This window comes from Pithys albifrons, chromosome Z, assembly GCF_047495875.1.
Source record: "Pithys albifrons albifrons isolate INPA30051 chromosome Z, PitAlb_v1, whole genome shotgun sequence".
NCBI lineage: Eukaryota > Metazoa > Chordata > Aves > Passeriformes > Thamnophilidae > Pithys > Pithys albifrons.
The window spans coordinates 41,889,451-41,909,941 of NC_092497.1; the positions used below are offsets into that span (position 1 = coordinate 41,889,451).

At 43.4% G+C, this 20,491-nt stretch overlaps 1 protein-coding gene across 1 annotated transcript; it reads left to right on the plus strand.

Moving 5' to 3' along the window:
• Window positions 1–818: 818 nt before the first annotated feature.
• On the plus strand, window positions 819–18,816 carry PTGR1 (prostaglandin reductase 1). Its single transcript, XM_071581157.1, has 11 exons — window positions 819–1,080; window positions 1,995–2,184; window positions 8,609–8,715; window positions 10,144–10,189; window positions 10,428–10,487; window positions 11,658–11,825; window positions 13,562–13,679; window positions 13,976–14,131; window positions 15,629–15,734; window positions 16,759–16,877; window positions 17,800–18,816. The coding sequence occupies exons 1-11, from the start codon at window positions 978–980 to the stop codon at window positions 17,908–17,910; spliced, it is 1,284 nt and encodes a 427-aa protein (XP_071437258.1). The 5' UTR covers window positions 819–977; the 3' UTR covers window positions 17,911–18,816.
• The last annotated feature ends 1,675 nt before the right edge of the window (window positions 18,817–20,491 follow it).

The window sequence follows — 20,491 nt, forward strand, 5'->3', positions numbered from 1 at the left end:
TCCCATTTTCCCTTAAATTATGAACCTCCTTACTTATGCTGATTTGGGGGATTGGCCTGTGACAACCTGTGTGAAGTGCTTTGCTTTCAGCTCAGCTACAGTTTGCAGCAACTGCAGTGTTGGAACACAGATGGAATCTTTGCTTTCTTATGTGTATTGTTAGTGCAAAGAGCCAAGATTTCCCAATCCATTACTTCTTGTTTCCTGCTCCTTCAGCTATCAGCAGGTGACTCAGAGGGGAGCTGGAGGCGTGGCTTGCTCTTTAGCCGGACAGTGAGAAGAAGGCTTTAAAAACATCTCTAGGGAGCGCCAGCGACCTAGAGTGCGGCGACCAGGAGCGGGCAAACAGGGGCGTGGCATGTCAGTGAGGGCGTGGCACGTCAGTGAGGGCGTGGCAGTTTGCACAGGCAGGGCAAACAGGCAGGGCATAAGCCTAGGTATTTCTGCGGACCTTTTTATGTCTTTATTTATTTTTCTGTTTGTTTGTTTCTCTTTTCTACCTTTCCCCACAGCTCAAGCCAGTCATGCCTCCCAAAAAAATGAAAGCTCTTGCTCCTGTTACCAGTAGAGGGGTGTCAATGCAGACAGAACCCTCTAAAAAGGATGCAGCCACTCAGGCCTCTGGCTGCATAGACTGTTTGAGCCTGGACCTACTACCAGAGGACAGTATGAGAAGCACCTGCATACGATGTGAGCAGGTGAATGATTTGCTGGGTCTGGTGGCAGAGCTAAAGGAAGAGGTGGAAAGGCTCAGAAACATAAGGGAGAGTGAAAGGGAAATTGACTGGTGGAGCCACACCCTTTCCACTCCTAAGGAAGTCCAGCAGGAGGTGGTGAAGCCCAGCCCCTCCTGCCATCAGGCAGACAGAACAGACCATAGGGATGGGGATGAATGGAAACAGGTGCCTGGTCATAGAGGCAAAAACACCCCCTCTCGACCCCTTTCACCTGCCAGGGTGCCCTTAAAAAACAGGTATATGGCCCTGGACTCAGACAGTCTGTTGGAGGACAGTCGGGAGGAGGATCTGTCTACAAGCTCTTCTGGTTACCCCCAGTCTACCGGACGGGTTACAACTACAGGTAAGAGGAAAAAGAGAAGGGTTGTTGTAATCGGTGACTCCCTTCTGAGGGGAACTGAGAGCCCTCTATGTCGGCCAGACCCATCCCACAGGGAAGTTTGCTGCCTTCCCGGGGCCAGGGTGAGGGATATTACCAAAAGACTTCCTAAGCTTATCCAATCCTCAGACTATTACCCGCTGTTGGTTGTCCAGGTTGGAAGTGATGACATTAATAAAAGGAGTACCAGAGTAATTAAAAAAGATTTCAAGGCACTGACCCGATCTCTTCATGGGACAGGAGCACAGGTAGTAATTGTCTCAGTTCCTGTGCTAGCTGGGATGAATGAGGAGTGGTTTAGGAAAGCCCAGCTTACCAATAGGTGGCTCAGGGGATGGTGCTATCGTCAAAATTTTGGGTTTTTTGATCATGGCGCAAACTCCGTGTTGCCCAGTCTCGTCAAAGCAGATGGGCTTCATTTATCTAGGAAGGGCAAAAGAACTGTAGCCCATAAGTTGGCAGGGTTGGTTGAGGGGGGAAGGGATGGCAACTGGGCTCTCCAGAGATAGGCCTAAGGGCATAGAGCCCGAGTTGAGAATGAAATCAATAGCCCAGCTGAAGTGCATGTACACCAATGCACGCAGTATGGGAAACAAACAAGAGGAGCTGAAAGCCATAGAGCAACAGGAAAACTATGACATAGTTGCTGTCACAGAAATGTGGTGGGATGACTCACATGACTGCAGTGCTGCTATGGGGGGCTACAAGCTCTTCAGAAAGGTTAGGCAGGGAAGGAGAGGTGGAGGGGTGGCTTTATATGTTAGAGAGTCTCTTGACTCTGTTGAAGTTGAGGTCAGCAGTGACAAGGTTGAGTGCCTGTGGGCCAGAATCAGGGGGAAGGCCAACAAGGCTGGCACCCTTGTGGATGTCTGTTACAGACCGCCCAACCAGGATGATGAAGGAGATGAATTATTCTACAAGCAGCTGGCGGATGTCTCAAAATGTCCAGCCCTTGTCCTTGTGGGTGACTTTAACCTGCCAGATATCTGCTGGGAGCTTCATACTGCAGAGAAGAGGCAGTCAAGGAGGTCCCTGGAGTGTACAGAGGACAATTTCCTTCATCAACTGGTAAATGAGCCTACCAGGGGTAAGGCCGTGCTAGACCTACTGTTTACAAACAGAGAGGGGCTGGTGGATGATGTAGTGGTTGGAGGTCACCTGGGGCATAGTGACCATGAAATAATAGAATTTTCAGTCCTCAGGGATGTAAGGAGAGCCACCATTAAAACCTCTACTTTGGACTTCCAAAGAGCAGATTTTGGCCTATTCAAAAAACTGATTCAGAGCATACCCTGGGAAACAACCCTTAAAGGCAAGGGGGTCCAGGAGGGATAAACATGTTTTAAGAAGGAAATTTTGAGTGCACAACAACAGGCTATACCAGTGTGCCGAAAGGCCAGCCGGAGGGGAAGATGGCCAGCTTGGTTAAATAGGGAGATTCTGCAAGAAATCAGGGATAAAAAGAAAGTTTACAGACTATGGAAAAAAGGGCTGGCTACTTACAAAGAATTTACAGATAGAGCTAGGTCATGCAGGAAAAAAAATGAGGGAAAGAAAAGTGGAATTTGAAGTAAATTTGGCTATTTCAGTTAGGGATAACAAAAAGTCCTTTTATAAATACATTAATAACAAAAGGAGGGGAAAGGAAAACCTCCATTCTCTGTTGGACTTGGAGGGAAATATAGTTAAGGAAGATGAGGAGAAGGCTGAGGTACTTAACACCTACTTTGCCTCAGTTTTCACCAGTAAGACAGGTGGCCCTCAAGACAACTGGCCTCTGGAGCTGGTGGACAGGGAGAGGGAGCTGAATACCCCTCCTGTATTCCAGGAGGAAATAGTTACTGACTTACTGAGCCAGCTGGATCCTCACAAGTCTATGGGACCAGATGGGATCCATCCCAGGGTGATGAAGGAGCTGGCAGAAGAGCTTGCCAAACCGCTCTCCATCATCTTCCAACAGTCCTGACTCTCTGGGGAGGTGCCAGATGATTGGAGGTTGGCGAATGTCACCCCAATCCACAAAAAGGGCTGCAAGCAGGACCCTGGCAACTACAGGCCTGTCAGCCTGACCTCCGTGCCTGGCAGAGTTATGGAGCAGTTCATCGTGTGTGCAATCACACAGCACCTTCAGGGTGGACAAGGGATTAGACCCAGCCAGCATGGGTTTAGGAGGGGCGGGTCCTGTCTGACCAACCTGATCTCTTTTTACGATCAGGTGACCCACCTGGTGGATGAGGGGAAGGCTGTGGATGTGGTCTATCTGGACTTCAGCAAGGCCTTTGACACTGTCTTCCATAATATACTCCTGGAAAAGTTGGTAGCCCATGGCCTGGACAAGTGTACCCTCTCCTGGATTAAGAGCTGGCTGGAGGGTCGGGCCCAGAGAGTGCTGGTGAACGGAGCTGCATCCAGCTGGCAGCCAGTCACCAGTGGTGTTCCCCAGGGGTCTGTATTGGGTCCAGTCCTGTTTAACATCTTTATTGATGATTTAGATGAGGGGATTGAGTCCATCATCAGCAAATTTGCTGATGACACCAAGCTGGGAGGGAGTGTCTATCTGCTGGAAGGCAGGAGGGCTCTGCAGAGGGATCTGGATAGACTTGAGAGATGGGCTGATTCCAATGGGACGAAGTTCAACAAGGCCAAGTGCCGGGTCCTGCACTTTGGCCACAACAACCCCCTGCAGCGCTCCAGGCTGGGCACAGAGTGGCTAGAGAGCAGCCAGGCAGAAAGGGACCTTTTAGTACTAATTGACCGGAAGCTCAACATGAGCCAACAGTGTGTCCAGGTGGCCAAGAAGGCCAATGGGATCCTGTCCTGTATCAAAAATAGTGTGGCCAGCAGGACCAGGGCAGTGATCCTTCCCCTGTACTCTGCATTGGTGAGGCCACACCTTGAGTACTGTGTTCAGTTCTGGGCCCCTCAGTTCAGAAAGGATATTGAGGTGCTGGAGTGAGTCCAGAGAAGAGCAACAAGGCTGGTGAAGGGACTGGAGCACAAGCCTTATGGGGAGAGGCTGAGGAAACTGGGGTTGTTTAGCCTGGAGAAGAGGAGGCTCAGAGGTGACCTCATCACTGTCTAGAACTACCTGAAGGAAATTTCCAGCCAGGTGGGGGCTGGTCTCTTCTCCCAGGCACTCAGCAATAGGACAAGGGGGCATGGGCTTAAGCTCTACCAGGGGAAATTTAAGTTGAATATCAGAAAAAAATTCTTTCCAGAGAGAGTAATCAGGCATTGGAATGGACTGCCCAGAGAGGTGTTGGATTCACCATCCCTAGAGATTTTTAAACACAGATTGGACGTGGCGCTGGGTGCCATGATCTAGTAAATGGACTGGAGTTGGACCAAGGGTTGGACTCGATGATCTCGGAGGTCTTTTCCAACCCAATCGATTCTATGATTCTATGATTCTTCCATAAATGTTTCTTATTATTTTATAACTTAATGGGCTAGACCAAGGGACAAGGAGATTTTAAAGGACATCAAAATTAATGTTGTCTTGGACTTCAGTAAAAGCTTTAATTTTTTTTTTTTGTAAGAAAATCAGGCAGAAATGCATCACCTTATTTTTAAAGGAGTCTTTTTTTCACTGTCATGAGCTGTTTATCTGAAGTTTTTATCACAGCATCCTCTTTGCTGTACTAATCATAAAGATCTATGAAACACTTCATACAGAAAACACACAAAAGACATGTATTATTCAAACCCAGTGACTGAACACGGAGTAGTTTTGCAGTTTACAAGGGCATGTTACTACTCTTGGAGCTGAGATGGTGACTATTACATGCTTAGTCCAGCAAAACTTTAAATGGAACCCACAAATCACTACTATTTATCCTTTGGAATTAGTTAATATGGTTAAGAAAAGTCGTCCTTACCACGTCTTAACAATTTTATATCTAAACATACAAAATAATCTTGGTTTGTTAACCTGGAAATTGGTGTGTGAATCCATTAATCAAGCATGTGTGTGAATCCATTAATCAAGCTCTCTTTTCTGTTTGTTTGGTTTGAGACTTCTTGTTTTAAAACCTATAGAAAACACTTCTAGCCTTGAAATGGCTATAACGATGTGATTTCAGTAGGAAGAGAGAAGTTGTGGGCAGAACATTTCTCCTGCTTTCAAAATTAGGACTAAACGTACTAAAATGATACAGTAAAATTAATTTTTGGTATTGTTTGTAAGTAGGATCATCGCTCTGCTGAAAAATCTGTGTCTTACTAAAAGTAGAAATTTTTGATCAGAATGTGAAGATTGGTGTGAATGGGAGGTCTGAGAGTGAAAAGCACCAGAAAAGATAGCTGAAGAGCGACAGAAATGGCCTGTACTGGTAGCACCTAGAATTGCAGATCGTCATGGTTACAGCACACATTTGAGAGGGCCAGGTAGGGAAAACAAAGGGCAGCCTGAAACAGGTATCAGATTCCTGTACTTAGACATGAAGACTCAGCTATTAAGAGATGTTGGTGGGAAAGTGAAGAGCAAAGCTGGAGCCTTGACGCAAATAGACAAAAGAGACAAAAAGCAGGGAGTCAATATTGATGACTCACAAATATGGGACAGGGTGGGAAGCAAAGCATTTCTGGATCACTGCTGGTTCCCCACGGGGGACAAATGGCACATCAGCGAATAGCTGCCCATCTAGCCAGCATCTCTTTGTCCCTGGTCATTCCTGGCTGGAGCACAGTGTTGAGACAAACCCCTCTCAGTGTCTGTGGGTCTAAGCGAGTGAGTGGGATCAGTTTTGTGTTACTCCGAATTCACCTTTTGCTCTGTAAACTCGTTTGCTGGTTTTGCTTTGTTATTGCTACAGTGTCACGGTATCTTTTGTTACAGATAAACGTTGTTGATACCAAAGCAAATACAGTAGCAGATGGAAATGCTGATTTTGGCTGCCCACTTACTAAATGTGGGATGCTTTGACATTGAATTTGATGATACTTTTCTCTTTTTCTGGAAAGTGTAATGATATAGATGTGTTGTGTTTGTTTCTCATTGGGAACCATGAATATCTCTGTTTCGTTCCAGAAAGCTGCGAAGTGCTTTTGAGTTTCTGGGTTTGTTGGCTTAAGCTTTTATCTAAATAATGGTGAGCTTGCTCTGTTCTTCGTGGTCTTTGTATGTGCATCTTTCATAAAACGTTTTGCTTTTTTTTTCTTCAGGTTCTTGTACTTGATTAGTATTTGTGTCTTACATGTTTTGTAGATAAACACGTCTCTATGTATTGATTTCTTTGCACTTTTCACCCTTCCTGTATGTCTTGGTTTGAGGGGAAAAACCAAAATGTTTACCCACAAGCGGGGGAGGGGTTCTTCTCCACAATAATCACGCCACTCTTTATCAAATTTATGAAAAGGAATTTTAATACAAGAAGGATAACTGTTCTTAACTGCTATATATATATATACATGCATGCATACATATATATATATATATATATGTAAACAGACTAGTGCAAACCGCTTCCCCAACACCACAAGAGAAAGAAAAAAAGACAACAACAAAACCCAACAGGTTTTCCTCCGGGAGGAAAGTTATACTTAAGCAGTGTCAATGGCACAGCCCGGCTGGCTGCGGAGTGAGTTTCCAGTCCCTCTCCAGCGAGAGAGACGAGTGGTGAGCTCTCAGATGAACTCTGTGTCTCTTATCCCAAATGAAGAAAAAGAAAGCTGAAAGTGGGGAACTGTCACGTGTCCTGGAAAGCAGCTGCACACTTCTCTCTCCTGGGTCACTGCCCCAGCCGAGGCAGGCAGGCCGTGATGGTGTGGGCGGTGGTGAGACTGGAGCAGAGGCCGGGATCCCAGATGCAGGAACCAGGAGAAACAGCCGTGGCGAGGAGAAAAGCAGCGGCTCAGCCAGAAGCCCCAGCAAAGTAGCCAACAGCAGGAGAGAAAAAAAAAAGCAGCTTCCCTCCTCGACAGCACACACACCGCTCCTCCGTTCTGCAGAGCTAAGAGTGGAAAAATGTCCCCAAAAACAAAAGAGACAACCTGCCCTCACCTAAGTGATCAGCAGTTAACTACTTCATTTTGTTAACTGCTGGCATGGGCAGTTAGTGGCAGGGGAGAGAATTTACATAATAATCCCAAACTACAACACTATAGTACTTGAATGTTTTCTCAAGAACAAAAGCTGAAGACAGGTGGTCCCTGGGCGAAGTTTTCTCCCATGCTACATGCCTCATTGCAACATGTCTGAGGCAAAATGCCAAAAATCTTTCTACTGTTTCTTAAGGTGGGTCGGCAAAGGTGAGATTTAGCCATAAAGGCTCTGATCCTTCGGGGCGTGCACTTTGAACAATAAGGATGTCAGAACACACGCCATGAGTGACAAAGATATGGATCATTTGCTGTGAACAATGAGCAATGAATTTGGCATTCATTTTTTAATTTGGTATTTTTCTCCAGAGGCAGAACTCTGAAAGAGTTTTAGGACTGGACTGGTAAAAAGTGATTTGAAGAAATTTCTCTGCAGTTAGTCTCCAGACTGCAGGGGTTTTGCGGTTTTTGGACCCACGATGTTTGTGCATTTAGCTTTTCGTGTCGCATAACATTCCCGTGCAACTGGCTAGGCATTGAACTGGGGGGGGGGTCTGGAGGGATAAGCTCAAATCTTAATAGGAGACAGCTGAATCATAATGGGTGTGTCCTATGTTGTGTTTACTGAGGGTTTACACTTACTTCTGGGGAAGTGTACTGAGAGCGGTACCCGCCCTGTCAATAAAAGCAGACACTTTCACCTTTGAAAGTGTGTGCGACTGTAGGAGCACAGCCACTGACTGAGCGGGGTGCAGAAGGTTTTCGACTAGACTTGACACTCGAAGACAGTCTTCTACCTGCCTGCTCTAAGTACAAAGCCTCTTTCTTTGTTCTTGTTGATGCTCTTGCATATAAGAAGGGAAGGGGCGTTGTGAGGATAGAATGAATGCAAGTAATTTTTTGTTTCCATCTTGTATAGAAAATGGTGGTGACAATGTGCTCCCAGTTCCAAGCCCTGAGCTTGGCAACTGCAGAAGCATTTTCTTTCAACATAATGAGTGTCACAGAAAGAAGTCTTGCTTTTCATTTGTTTTAGTTCAAGCTTTTAAAAGTTTAAGTTCAGTACTCATGTAATCGGGACAGAAGTATAACTTAATTTATTTTTTTTTCCTTACAGGATGTTTTTGGGTTTTTTTTCCCTCGTTAAACTAGTAGATTTTCTCCCTTCGATAACTTTAGAAGGGGAGCTGTACATCATGCTGAGGCTGACATACCACTCCAGGGTTTCCTGCCATCAGGCAAGAGGGTCCAGCAGGAAACTCTGGGTGGCTAAGGCAATGCAGGGCCTTTGCCCCTGTGATATTGCCACGGAAGCAAGCAAAGGCTTTCTTGTGTGATGCCACCTTATTGAGATAACTGTTCTGCCTTATGAAGTCTAAACCAGCCCCCATGAGCAGGCCAGTACTGCCGGGTATCGCTTTGATAGATGCTCTTTGTGTTGTTTGTTGTGTAGGATGGTGACTGCCAAGGTGTGGGTTCTGAAAAAGCATTTTGAGGGTTTTTCCAAAACCAGCGACTTTGACTTGAAAAAGATAGAGCTGCCAAAACTAAAGGATGGAGGTGAGTGGAGTGCTATCTTTTATGTTTTCTGGAGGTTATCTAATTGCTGATGTATGGCAGTGCATTTTGTAGAACTGTTTACATGTTTCTCTGGCTTCTGAAGGACAAGTATGCTGATGGGTTTAGTGGTTTCTAAGACATGTTGCCTTCCGATAATAACCCCAGAAACAAGGGCTGAGCTCTTAACTCAGGACACGGTAGCTGTGGCATGCCTTTCATGGTTTAGTGTTGCATAATCACAGCCTGGTGCCTGAAGACAAAGGTATTCGAACGTGGTTGCAAACAAAGCTTACTGGAGAAAACTAACGAAGTGTTATGGTCTTGAAACTGATAGCCACAAAGAAAACAGATTTCTTTTTAATTTAGAGAAGTTGACTGTGACACAGAGGAAATCAGATAACTGTTGTAAAACCCAAACATGCTTTACTAGTGAAAGGTTTTAATCTACTTTATTTTGCAAAATCTTTTGGGAAAATTGGAGAAGATGATACTTCTAAGAGTAGGTGTTCAGTGGAGTTTTTCATGCTGATAGGGAAAATATTGAGGATAGTGCTGGAAGAGAGCAGAGTGACTGTATTGGGAATGAGCCTGCAGCTGGGAGACTTCAGGGCTAGAGCCAGGAAAGGTTGGTCCTTTGTTTTAAGGAGGAACATGAGAGACTTCTGTCTGCGTTCAACACTTTTTTTTTTGCCAGTCCTTATATTTTTTTTCCTCCTTAGTCCTGTTAGATTTGATCTATTGACGCAAGAGAGCGCGAATATAAATACAAAAAACTAAATTTTTATTCGTTTGTTTTGAAAAGGGCAAGGGATATGTTAACTTATTATACATGAGAGCTGTTGATAAAACAATGAACTTTTTCTTGAAAGCAGGTGGAGATGAAAAGCTAAAACTGCTGTGTGAATAAGAATTTAAATTAAAATACTTTTAATGGTATATTTCCAGGGAACTAGTGTCATTAGAGACTGTGAGGTGGATTAGGCTACTCAGAAAAGAAAAACTAATGCTTTCTGTTATAAGGTGGTCAAATAGTGTTTGTCTTTGACCTGTGACAAGGTTTCTTACCACCCTCTGGTGTCTGAATCATAGGACGGCATTTTGCATATGAGTCAAAAGTAGAGTTTTGCTTAGGGGTTCTGGCCATTGTAACCCTTCTATAGAAGGAGCAGGCAAATGCAAAAACAGCAGGGTTGAAAATAAGCTAGTCTCCTAGGTACACTGCAGAAATGTCTTTTGTAACAGCACATCAATAACCCAAATCTAATGAATGTAGTAATAATTTCTGGTAGGTTTTCCCTAAAGGATGGGGATTTTGAGCTGCATATGGGGTTTTTTGGCTGTCAGGAATTTAGCTGAAAGACTAACTTGTGGAAACTATGCTTTGCGGCACTGCTAATGTCCAGAAAATTGCTTTGTTTTTCCTTGCAGAATTGCTGCTTGAATCAGTGTTTCTCAGTGTTGATCCCTACATGAGGTATATATTTTTCTTCTTTCTGAATTGCTGGCTAAGATGCCTAATTTGATCTGAAACCTCAAAAGAACATGGACTGACAGCACCCCCTGTTTGAAGAGTCCCAATGCCTTTGACAAGGACAAGCTTTTGTAATCTGCTGGTATTTCTTTTCTGGGTCAGACATTAGGTACTAATGTCATAGTGTATCTGGAACGTTATTAAAGTTGCTCACAGTAAGCCATGTCTGCCTCTGTTACAGAGCTTACAGTCGAAGGGACATGAAGGAAGGAGACATAATGATAGGCACAAAGGTTGCCAGGTAAGATCTTCAGTTCCTGTTATCCATGTACATGGCAGATCTCAACAAGAATGTGCTGATATTTGAGACATCTGCAGCCTGTGTGACCTATTCTTGACTTGAGTCTACATACATCTGCAACTGTATTCTTATCTGTAATTGGCTGAAATGTGTTTGTCCTCTAAGAACCTCTTTTGCCTTTTTAGAGAGCATTTAGACCTCTGATAAAATCTATACATAATTTCTGGTGACACTGTTTTCAAAGGCAAAATCTTTGGGTATGAAGGACCAACTATTTTATTTGTGATAGGTGTCAACTTCACATGTTAAAACCTGATGTACTAGTAATTGCATGCCCACTGTCATGCATGCTATCTACTTCTGCTGAAAATACCTCAGTGTCACCGAAAACACAACTCTGACCATAGAGCTGTATAACCATAAGTCCATTCTTTTCCCAAGCATGTGGTAATTTAGCTACACAGATGGTTCCTTTTGTCAGCTTGTTCCTGCTGTGCTGCCTATAAATTGGTGCCTAGGAACATCTGTGGCCTTTGACTCTTGTGTGTTTCTCTGCAGGAACACTGAGGTCTGGGATACATTAACAACCAAGTCTGCTGAACAGAAAGCCAACCGTTTCTAAAAATTACAAGCTGCTTACCTATCTCTTTCCAACATAGTTTTCCTGTTGAGATAAGGACATTGAATTTTCATTTGGCATAGAGACACCGCTCATATGAACTTGTCCCTGTTTTTAGATACTGCTTTGGATCTGGTTTCATTACCCCAAGAGGTTCCACCTTCAGGATCTTCAATTTTTAAATGGAATTGTCTGAAAAAGGAACTGCTTGTTAGAGCCCACCTGCAACTCCTTGGTTTTCTGTACTTTAATCCCAGCATCCTCTTTCCTACATTCTAACCCACAGAAGCCTAGTCTGAACTCATATCAGGTGATAGTCAAAAAAAGAGTTGGCACTTGTGGGAAAGTTGGATTTGTTGTGGGTAGGGCTAAGTCTAGAATCTATGTCCCTGGTAATAAGAGATTGCAGACATTTTAAGGAAAGGCACTTGACATTTACAGCATTAGCAGATATGGGCTGAATATCCTAACATGAAATGTTTCTTTGAAGAGCCAATATTGATTTGTCTCTGATAGGGTATTCTCTTTTTATTTTTTTCCCTGTTGGAAAGGATTATAGAAAGCAAGAATCCTGCTTTCACAGTGGGGGCCTTTGTTGTGGCTAACCATGGTTGGAGAACTCATTTCATCTCTAATGGGCAAGATCTACATCTCCTTCCTCCCAGCTGGCCGGAATCACTCCCCAGATCCTTAGCTCTTGGAACGGTTGGCATGTCAGCGTGAGTTTTGAGATGAAAAGGCAGCTCTCATCTGGATTGGTGTGCAGGATGTTTCTACCTATCTGTATGACCCTTCTGGTAAGAAACATGTGTGCTCCTGGATGCCCTTACCCTGCAGAGAACCTGAAGTTTGGCCCATCCTCTAGATCAGAGGAGGTTTGCCTTGAAGATTATGGTGCCTCTCTTTGAGGATCTGTAGTAAGGCAGAAAGAGGATCCAGGAAGGGCTGGAAAGAATCCATTTCAGTCTGTATTCACCTCAGTGGAAAGTCTCAAACTTCACTGGCATCCGGGCTGGTCTGCTTTTCCTCACTGGGCTCTTCTGCTATCACTGTGTTTTCAGAATTACCCTCAAAATGGCAAAAGATCGCTGTCATATCATGAAGCAAAATGGAGGTCCTTTAAATTGCACTGCAGCAGACAACTGCTGTGCTTTGGAATCCCTATTCTCTACTGCAGTGTCTCAGTCATCTTCTTGCATGTCTTGACTCGTTCTCTATAGTTTTAATGGGAGATCAGTCAGTCCTACTGACATGGAAGGTTTTCAAAAGTATTGTAAGATTGATGTGATGAAGAACTCAGATTTCATTTTAACATCACTAAAGATGCATGTTTTTCCTGATGGCTTCTAGTTGGTTCAGTTCCCACTTTCACTTCAGACCAAATCGCAAGGTCTCAGCTTGAATTTAGAAATTAGAAGAAGAGTTTTCTGGGATTCTGGGCCAACTGATGGGCTAAAATTTAATGATTCCTACAGATTACTATGGCACTGATTAGTCTACACCTCAAGTACTCTGCCCAGTTCTGGGCACCTGACTACAGGAAAGACATTGAGGTGCTAGACCATGTCCAGAGAAGGGCAACAGAGCTGGTGAAGGGTCTAGAGAGTAATTCATACGGGAAGCAGCTGTGGGAGCTGGGTTTGTTTAGCCTGGAGACCATATTGCCCCCTACAACTACCTGCAAGGATGTTGTACCAAGATGAGGGTCAGGCAAGTAGTGACAGGACAAGAGGATGTAGCCTCAAGCTATGCCAGAGGAGTTCAACCTGGACATGAGGAAGGGTTGTAAAGCATTAGAACAGGCTGCCCAGGGAAGTGGTGGACTCACCATCCCTGGAAGTGCTCAAAAAACAACTGGATGTGGCACTTCATGCTCAGGTTTAGTTGACAAGGTGGTTACCTGTCAAAGGTTGGACTTGGTGATCTTGAAGGTCTATTGAATCTTAATGATTTTATTTTTCACCCTATAGCCTTAGCTATACACAGTAGTCCTCAGGAGCAGTGAGCCCGTCAGTTCAGCAAGTTTTTGCCACCCTTTTCTACTTTTTCTGCCGGCTTTGATTTGTGATGAGCATCATTTAATCTTTGCCTCAATATGGTAGATACCAGCTGGCTACTGACCTCTGTCTCACTTGGATTTACTGTCTCTTCTGGTATGTAACTCATTTGTCACAGAGTTATCTGTTTTTGGCTAATGAGCACTAAGAAAGCTGTTTTCACCTTAGATTTCTGCTGCAACATTCTGGTAACCCAGTAAGGTAACCTGTGTTTTTTCTGAGATGGCTGTGAAAAGACCAAATTAAGAGGGTTGGGTTAATTTTTTTATTTCATAAAAAATGAGGAAAACTGAACCTTGTTCTGGCTGTGATGATATTTTGGTTCAATGTGGTCAAGTCCCATCTCTGTGTCTGTTGCCTTTTACTCCTCACTGAGCTATTCTTTCTTTCCTTTGCAGCCTCACTGCATATTTTGGCCTGCTAGAGGTCTGCAAGATGAAGCCGGGAGAGACAGTGCTGGTTAATGCTGCTGCTGGTGCTGTGGGCTCTGTGGTGGCACAGCTTGCTAAAATTGGGGTGAGTGGCTTGAACTGCTCACATTTGCTCCTCATAAGACTCAGCCAGAAGATAGGGCAACAAGACTGTGAATGGTCAGTAGAGCAAGCATTCCTGAAGACATGCCCACACCAGGGTCTCAAGATGCAACAAGCTCCTGAAGAAGCAGCAAAGCTAGCTGAATGTTTCCTAGAGCTCAGGAACTCATAGAGTGGCAAGAGCCGCGCTTGTACGGGTGAGCCCTCCACCCAGCACTCTTGAGAGTCAGCCTGTGTTGTCAGGGGGAATTTAGAAATGTTCTTCTCCTTTCTTTGCAGGGCTGCAAAGTGGTTGGCTGTGCTGGCTCAGATGACAAAGTTGCCTATCTGAAAAAATTAGGCTTTGATGAAGCTTTTAATTACAAGACTGTTACGTCTCTGGATGAAGCATTGCGTAAAGCCTCTCCTGATGGCTACTACTGTTTCTTTGATAATGTGAGTTCAGACAGAAGGCCTTGCCCTTCCTTAAACTTTCTTAAATGATAGCAGGAACTCATTATTGTATAAATCTAATTGAAGACTACACCAGGAACTCAATACTGAGATCCATTCCATTGAGAAAAAGAGCTTTCTGCTTTCCTGTTCCCTTTGCACACATATTTCTGCAGCTGACTTGAGCAACAACAGAAAGGACAAAGACTGAAAGGCAAAGCTGGATTATTGGTAGTGTTTGTGAATAGAGAGAAAGACGTTTTACTTCATTTTCTGAAAAGTATGGGTCATTTTGGGGATGTGAGGGTCACAGTAACATTTAACTGAGTCTGAACACAGACAGCTCCATCCTGTTCCTGGCCCCACCTGGACCACAGCCAGTTCTCTGCTATCACAAAAGGGGAGTGAGTGTAGATTGTTCCACATCATATGGTCATGGGTCTGCACTGATACCTGAAAACAAAACAGTGGCAAGGCTCACTTGTAAAACTAATGGAGTGGCCCAAAGAGAGTTTCTGATATCTCCAAAATATAGCTGAAATGAACGGGGGCTCTGTACTATTCTCAATAGGCTGTTTGAATGTGATCACCTTGTTTGAAAGGCTAAGAGAGTTTGCAGTATGGATGTTGTTAAACTATGTCAATTCACCCTCAGGCCAGAGAACCAGCTCTGGCTCTTTTAATTTCCTACTCCAGCTAACATATGCTTTATAGAGGATAATATAATACCTAGGCACACAGGTATTAGCAGATATACTGACCTAAAATTCCCTGGCTAGCTGCCTGGTTTAAAAGAATCCATCATCACCTCTTTAGCACATCTTTTCCTCAGCAGTCTGTCTGTCAAATCGATGTGTTCTGTGTGGATTGCAACATACCTGCCTTGCCCTGGCAATGGATTCGGTGGCAGGGTAAAGTGCTTGTCTGTATGGGAGGAGGTCCTGGTTACTTGCCTTAACCTTCTGAATTTCATGTCCACTGCTGCCAAGGTCTTAAATAGGTTTTATGGTCACTTCCATTCCTGTTACTCTCACAACTTCTGTGCAGAGCTCCCCCCAGCAGTAAATTGTCTCACAGCTTCTCACTGTTAAAAGCTTCTGATCATAACACATCTCTGTTTTGGAGAAGGGAATCATTAAATAAAAGCTTGACATCACCGTGATGTGAGGGAAAAGCAGGTGCTTCTTGGTGCTCATAGACATGCCCTTAGGAGGAGAGATCTATGTCCAAATCCTGCCCAACATTTCCAAACCAAGATATGTGAAGCTGATTTGGAATTAAAACTGAATCCCCATGTTCATAACTGATTTTCAGGAGAGTGAGTTTGAGTCCTTATGGTGTTGCCTAAGTGTAAGGATTTCTGCAGCCACCAAGTTTTTGGAGTAGTGCAACTCGCCTCTCCACCTCCCGACTGAACCCCTTGGTGCAATTATGCAAGGTTGGCAGATTTTGGTAATCAATGTACTGTCTCAAATGCTGCACATGCTCTGGTTTTTGCAGGTGGGTGGAGAGTTTGCCAGTATTGCTATCAACCAGATGAAGAAATATGGAAGGATTGCAATCTGTGGAGCCGTCTCTCTGTACAATGACACTGTGCCTCAGAAAGGTGTGGGCCTGCCTTATTGTGTCTAAGATGATTTCCTGTTTGGTCATGCCAAAGAGGCATAATGGGAGTCCTTTGAGATTTTTTGTTTGTTTCCCTGTGCCATTTAAGTGTTTGTATATGTGTACATTTGAGTAACTAACACTGCTCTGGGGCAGGGAGAACATGACCACAGTCCTCCTGTGTACATGCATTCATCCTCCTTTGTGCACACTCATATTGGATGGAGAACGTCGCTGATTGGAAATGAAGGAGTGACTAAACTTACTTAAAACAAGACTCCACAGGGCTCTAAGCAGATATAGATCAGGAGAAGGCAGGTGGGGTGACATGATATCATTTGCACAGTAGTACACACTTTGAGATGAGATAATGGATTTCCCTCAGGTTTTTAGATGATGCAGCTTAGTATTTCTTTTTTTTTCCCCTAAGATTTCAGCTACCAGTGAAACTGCTGAGAAATGTGGCTGAGATGAGTAGTTATTTTCAATAACATTACATTTTCCAAATTTGCCCTCTAGAAGAAATGGGAGGTCTTAATTCTCTTTGACAACTGACTGGCTTTGGATTCTCAGATAACTTTAAAAAAATGGAATGGGCTTTTGCGAGTGAGGACACTATCACACATTTTTGTGAATTGAGGGAACTGTTTTTTAGGGTTTAGGACTGTATTTTTGAGAGTGAGAAGAGGGCCATCAAACAAACTGCCAAAACAGTATTTTTGAGATTCTGCTGTAACCACTCTGGTGAAGCTGAGGCCAGTTTACTTCTGAATGAGATTGTTTATAGAAATGTTGTTTAGCCCCACTGCTTTATGGATCAGGCCTTTGTTTACCTCTGTGATTGTCTATCCATGAATCTTTGATCTTTTGTCCTGGAAAGTCTGTTTGGAAAAAAGTACCTGCAACTTCTGTCTGAAACAAAGTGATTTAGTGGTCTTTACTGCTAAAAGCTCACTTTATGCATTGAGACTTATGCTAAATGAAACTGATATTGCAGGTGGCTTGCTGGTTCCTTTCTCTTGCAGGGCCTTACATTCAGGTTCCAATGATCTTCAAAGAGCTTCATATGGAAGGGTTTATGGTTAGCCGCTGGAATAACCGCTGGGAGGAAGGTGTGAAGGCACTGCTGAAGTGGGTCGTGGAGGTAAAGAGAGAAGGGGTAGTTTTCTGTGAGGTGTGCTCACAGCATTGCTTTCGTCTTTGCAAGGAGTCTCTTGTCATAGCTCTTTAGGTGAGGTCCCAGCATGGTACTTTTCTTCACCCTGACTTGATCTTTGAGCCTTCTCCGGACAGTCAAACCATAGTAAACATACCTGATCACTTCTGCTTTGTTGCGACCAGCAATATTAGCTTGTGGAATTAGATATATTCCAGAATACATGTAGGCTTTGAAAAAGAATGCTTCTAGAGTAATTCAAAACACTTACCTGGTAAGGAAGATTTCATATTTAGATCAATTCCTGTATTTCTCATACAGTCATTTGTAGCATGAGCAAGGATTTCCATTGTAGTGTTGTGCTGAAATTACTGGCAAGAATGAATGTTTTTATGGAACTGGGAGCTGGACTTAAAAGGGACTTAATACAGAATTTCTTTTATATTTCTAAATGGAGGCTGAGTTAGTAACTAAGTTGGTTCTTGGCTGTGAGAAGTCTGTGAGTGTGAACACTAAAAGCTAAAAGTCTTCAGCTTTTGTAGACATGAGGGTTTGAGATGGATCAGCTTTTGATCACTTCAGTTTGTAATTCTGTATTTCTGTATGGGTAGAGACAAGACTGGCTTTGGGGAGATGATCCCCTACCTGTCAGTTGCTTGGGGACCAAATAGCACTAAATCTGTTCTGGTGTGTCTGGCAGTGACTTTTATTCCCTATTATGACTGCTAGTAGAAGGTTTTACAACAAAAGCAGATCCTTACAGCAGCCTCCCTCGTTTTGCAGAGTTACCCTGATGCATGCCAGCTTGCATGTGTCAGATGAGTATACATGCTGGAGAAAATTTTTTTGCAAATAATTCAGTTTTGGTGGATGAAAACTCAGGTGGATGAAAACTTCTTACTTTTGGCAGGGAAAACTGAAGTACCATGAACAAGTCATGGAAGGATTTGAGAACATGCCAATGGCTTTCATTGGAATGTTAAAGAGAGAAAATCTTGGAAAAGCTGTTGTAAAAGTCTGAAGGCAAGATATTCCTGGGAGACTCATGCAGGAGAGTGTGATTCTGTTAAAAGCTTTTAACTCACTTGTCAAATATATGATTAATATGTTTCAGTCTTTTTTCTGGATGTTTGGTGATGGTAACTTCTGTTAATAATTGGGCTAGTAAGTATATGCCAATCGATTTGCTCCTGAAGAACTTCAAAGTTACTTTCCAAAGCTACACAAAAAAAAAGTGCCTTAAAATTGCTGAACAGTTACAGATTTGATATTAGCTTGAACCTTTCTATGAGCAGGCTTGTAGAAAGGAAAAGCAATACCAAAACTTTGCTAGCTGATGGCACATTTAATGTTTACCCATTGATTTGTCCCAGAACTTGGAAAGTGGGATTTTTTTAACCAGTAACAAGAGGCAGAGAACAAGCTAAGCTAACAACATGTGGGGATTGACAGCTCCTTTCTAGCTGGCTTTTTTTTTTTAAACTTCTATCAGACAATGTAGATATCTCAGTTATTCTGAGGTTATGGAAAGAAAAATAAAACTGTTAATGTATACTTTGCTCGTGTTAGACTTCTGTTTGTGGAATGCTTTCACTTCCTTGTGGCAAACACAGAGGAGCTAAAATATTACCAGCACTTTTTTATCCCAGCAGATCTCAGAATGGGTGATATGGAAAGATGACTGATTTCCTTGAGAAATTCGGTTGTTGGTGTCCAAGCTTAGAGTTGACCTTGCCATAGTGTTCACCCTGGCTTTTCTGGGAGATGAGGTCAGTATGATGGCCCTAGCTGTGTTAAACTGTTGTCCAGCACCCACATGACGCCAAGCAAAGGAGACACACATATTAGCAACAATAATATCTTAGATGTTTTGGAAAAGCCAGAACAAGAACCTGTAACTACAGGATACAGATAGGTATTGAAAGTGACAGTAATCCATCTTCACCACTGTAGAGGACTTCTTTACTCTTAAGGTTTCATTACTGATCTATGAAGAGGGATCCTAACCAGCCTTAATGTCTTTGCAGTGGCAGGATTAGTTGCTCTGTTTGTCAGCAAGAAGAGATCATTTACTTCAGTTGTAGATTGACCTGTACTTGCTGAGTGAGCTGAAAAGAACATGCCCTGAAATACAGGTCAGCTAGCCACTGGGGCAATAATGCATCTTGGCACAAGCAGGGGACAGGTTCTGGTTGCTTTATAGTGTTTTCTGAGGAGACTGAATTGCCGCTTTGGGTTAACTCCAGTGCTGTGGTTTTATAGTAGCCTCTGAAATAGATCTGTGGATTAACATCACTGCATGGTATGGAAAGCGGTAAACCAGAAAAGGGAACTTGTTGTCAGTAGACTTCAGCAAAGCAGAGGTCTGCTGTTGTTTGGTGGCTTTTCATTAAAAGAATTTTCAGAGGGATTGCAAGTCCTAAAATACTGGATTGTAAGTCCAGTGAATTAATGATCTCTTGTTTCAAGTACAGTTGTGATTTGGAAACAAACTAGGAATAGCCACATGGAGTTCCTGTCCCTTGGTCAGAGTTGCAGAAGAATTTGTCTGTCAGAATAATCCTGGCTCAGCCTGCTTTCTCCTAAAATACTGATCTGTATATTCCCCTCGTTGTGTATAAATTTCATGCTTCTTCAATTACAATTCATTTTGCAAGGCTGTTTTACCCTCAAAATGTACTTTTTCTCTGTAAAACCAACACTACCAACACCACACACCCCTGAGCCTCCGAACTTCTCTGGGGAGCACAGCTATTACTACCACCACATGAATAATGACAATAATACCCCTCATTGTTTGGCACTGTCTGAAGATCTTGCAATGGTTTCTCACTATGAGCTTAGTTGTCCTCAAAGTTCTAAAGTTTGTGAAGTGATACCTGAATTTTTCCAAATGTTGAAAATAAAACAAGAGCATTAGAAAGTTTGGTTTTTTCCCTTGTGACAGTGGCACAAGGTAAGATGAAGGTCTCTCTTTGCTGCTAGTCCTGTGAGTACAGTCAGTGTAATGAAGTTAAACAAGGTGCCAATGCCTAGCACAGAGCAAAGGTGCAGGGATGTATTGCTTTTTCTCCCATTGTTGGGCTACATGTGCTTTAAGATGCAGATCATGAGTAGTGCCATGGCAGTCTAGCCTGTCCTCTGACAGCTGCACAGAGCCTGAGTGGGACAAGCACTCCTTCCTCTGACATTATCGCTCTGCAGCTGAGCTTAAAGGCTTTTTGGGAACGAGTAAGCTCCTGGTGGTCCCACTAGCTATCAGATATTGGAAGAGGCATTGCATGGGACTAGGTTCTCCTCAGCACTACAGCAGATCTCTACTGAATGCATCTGCAAAGATTAAAAGGGTGTCAGTTCTGCCCAGGGTGCAATGCCCATTCTTCAATCACCCTGCAGCTGGGGCTATGCTGATGGTCATCTCAAGGCTTTTTGTGCTGCTTTTCTCCAGTCCACAGGCCATGTTTGTGCCACTACATAAGTCACATTTCACAAGTAGGCTTGACATTGGGATTTCCGAGGCTGTTTATTGTACCAATTAATTGAGACTGTAATATATGAGAGCAAGAGGAGGAGTTTATTTAATAATCTTAAATGAAAACAGC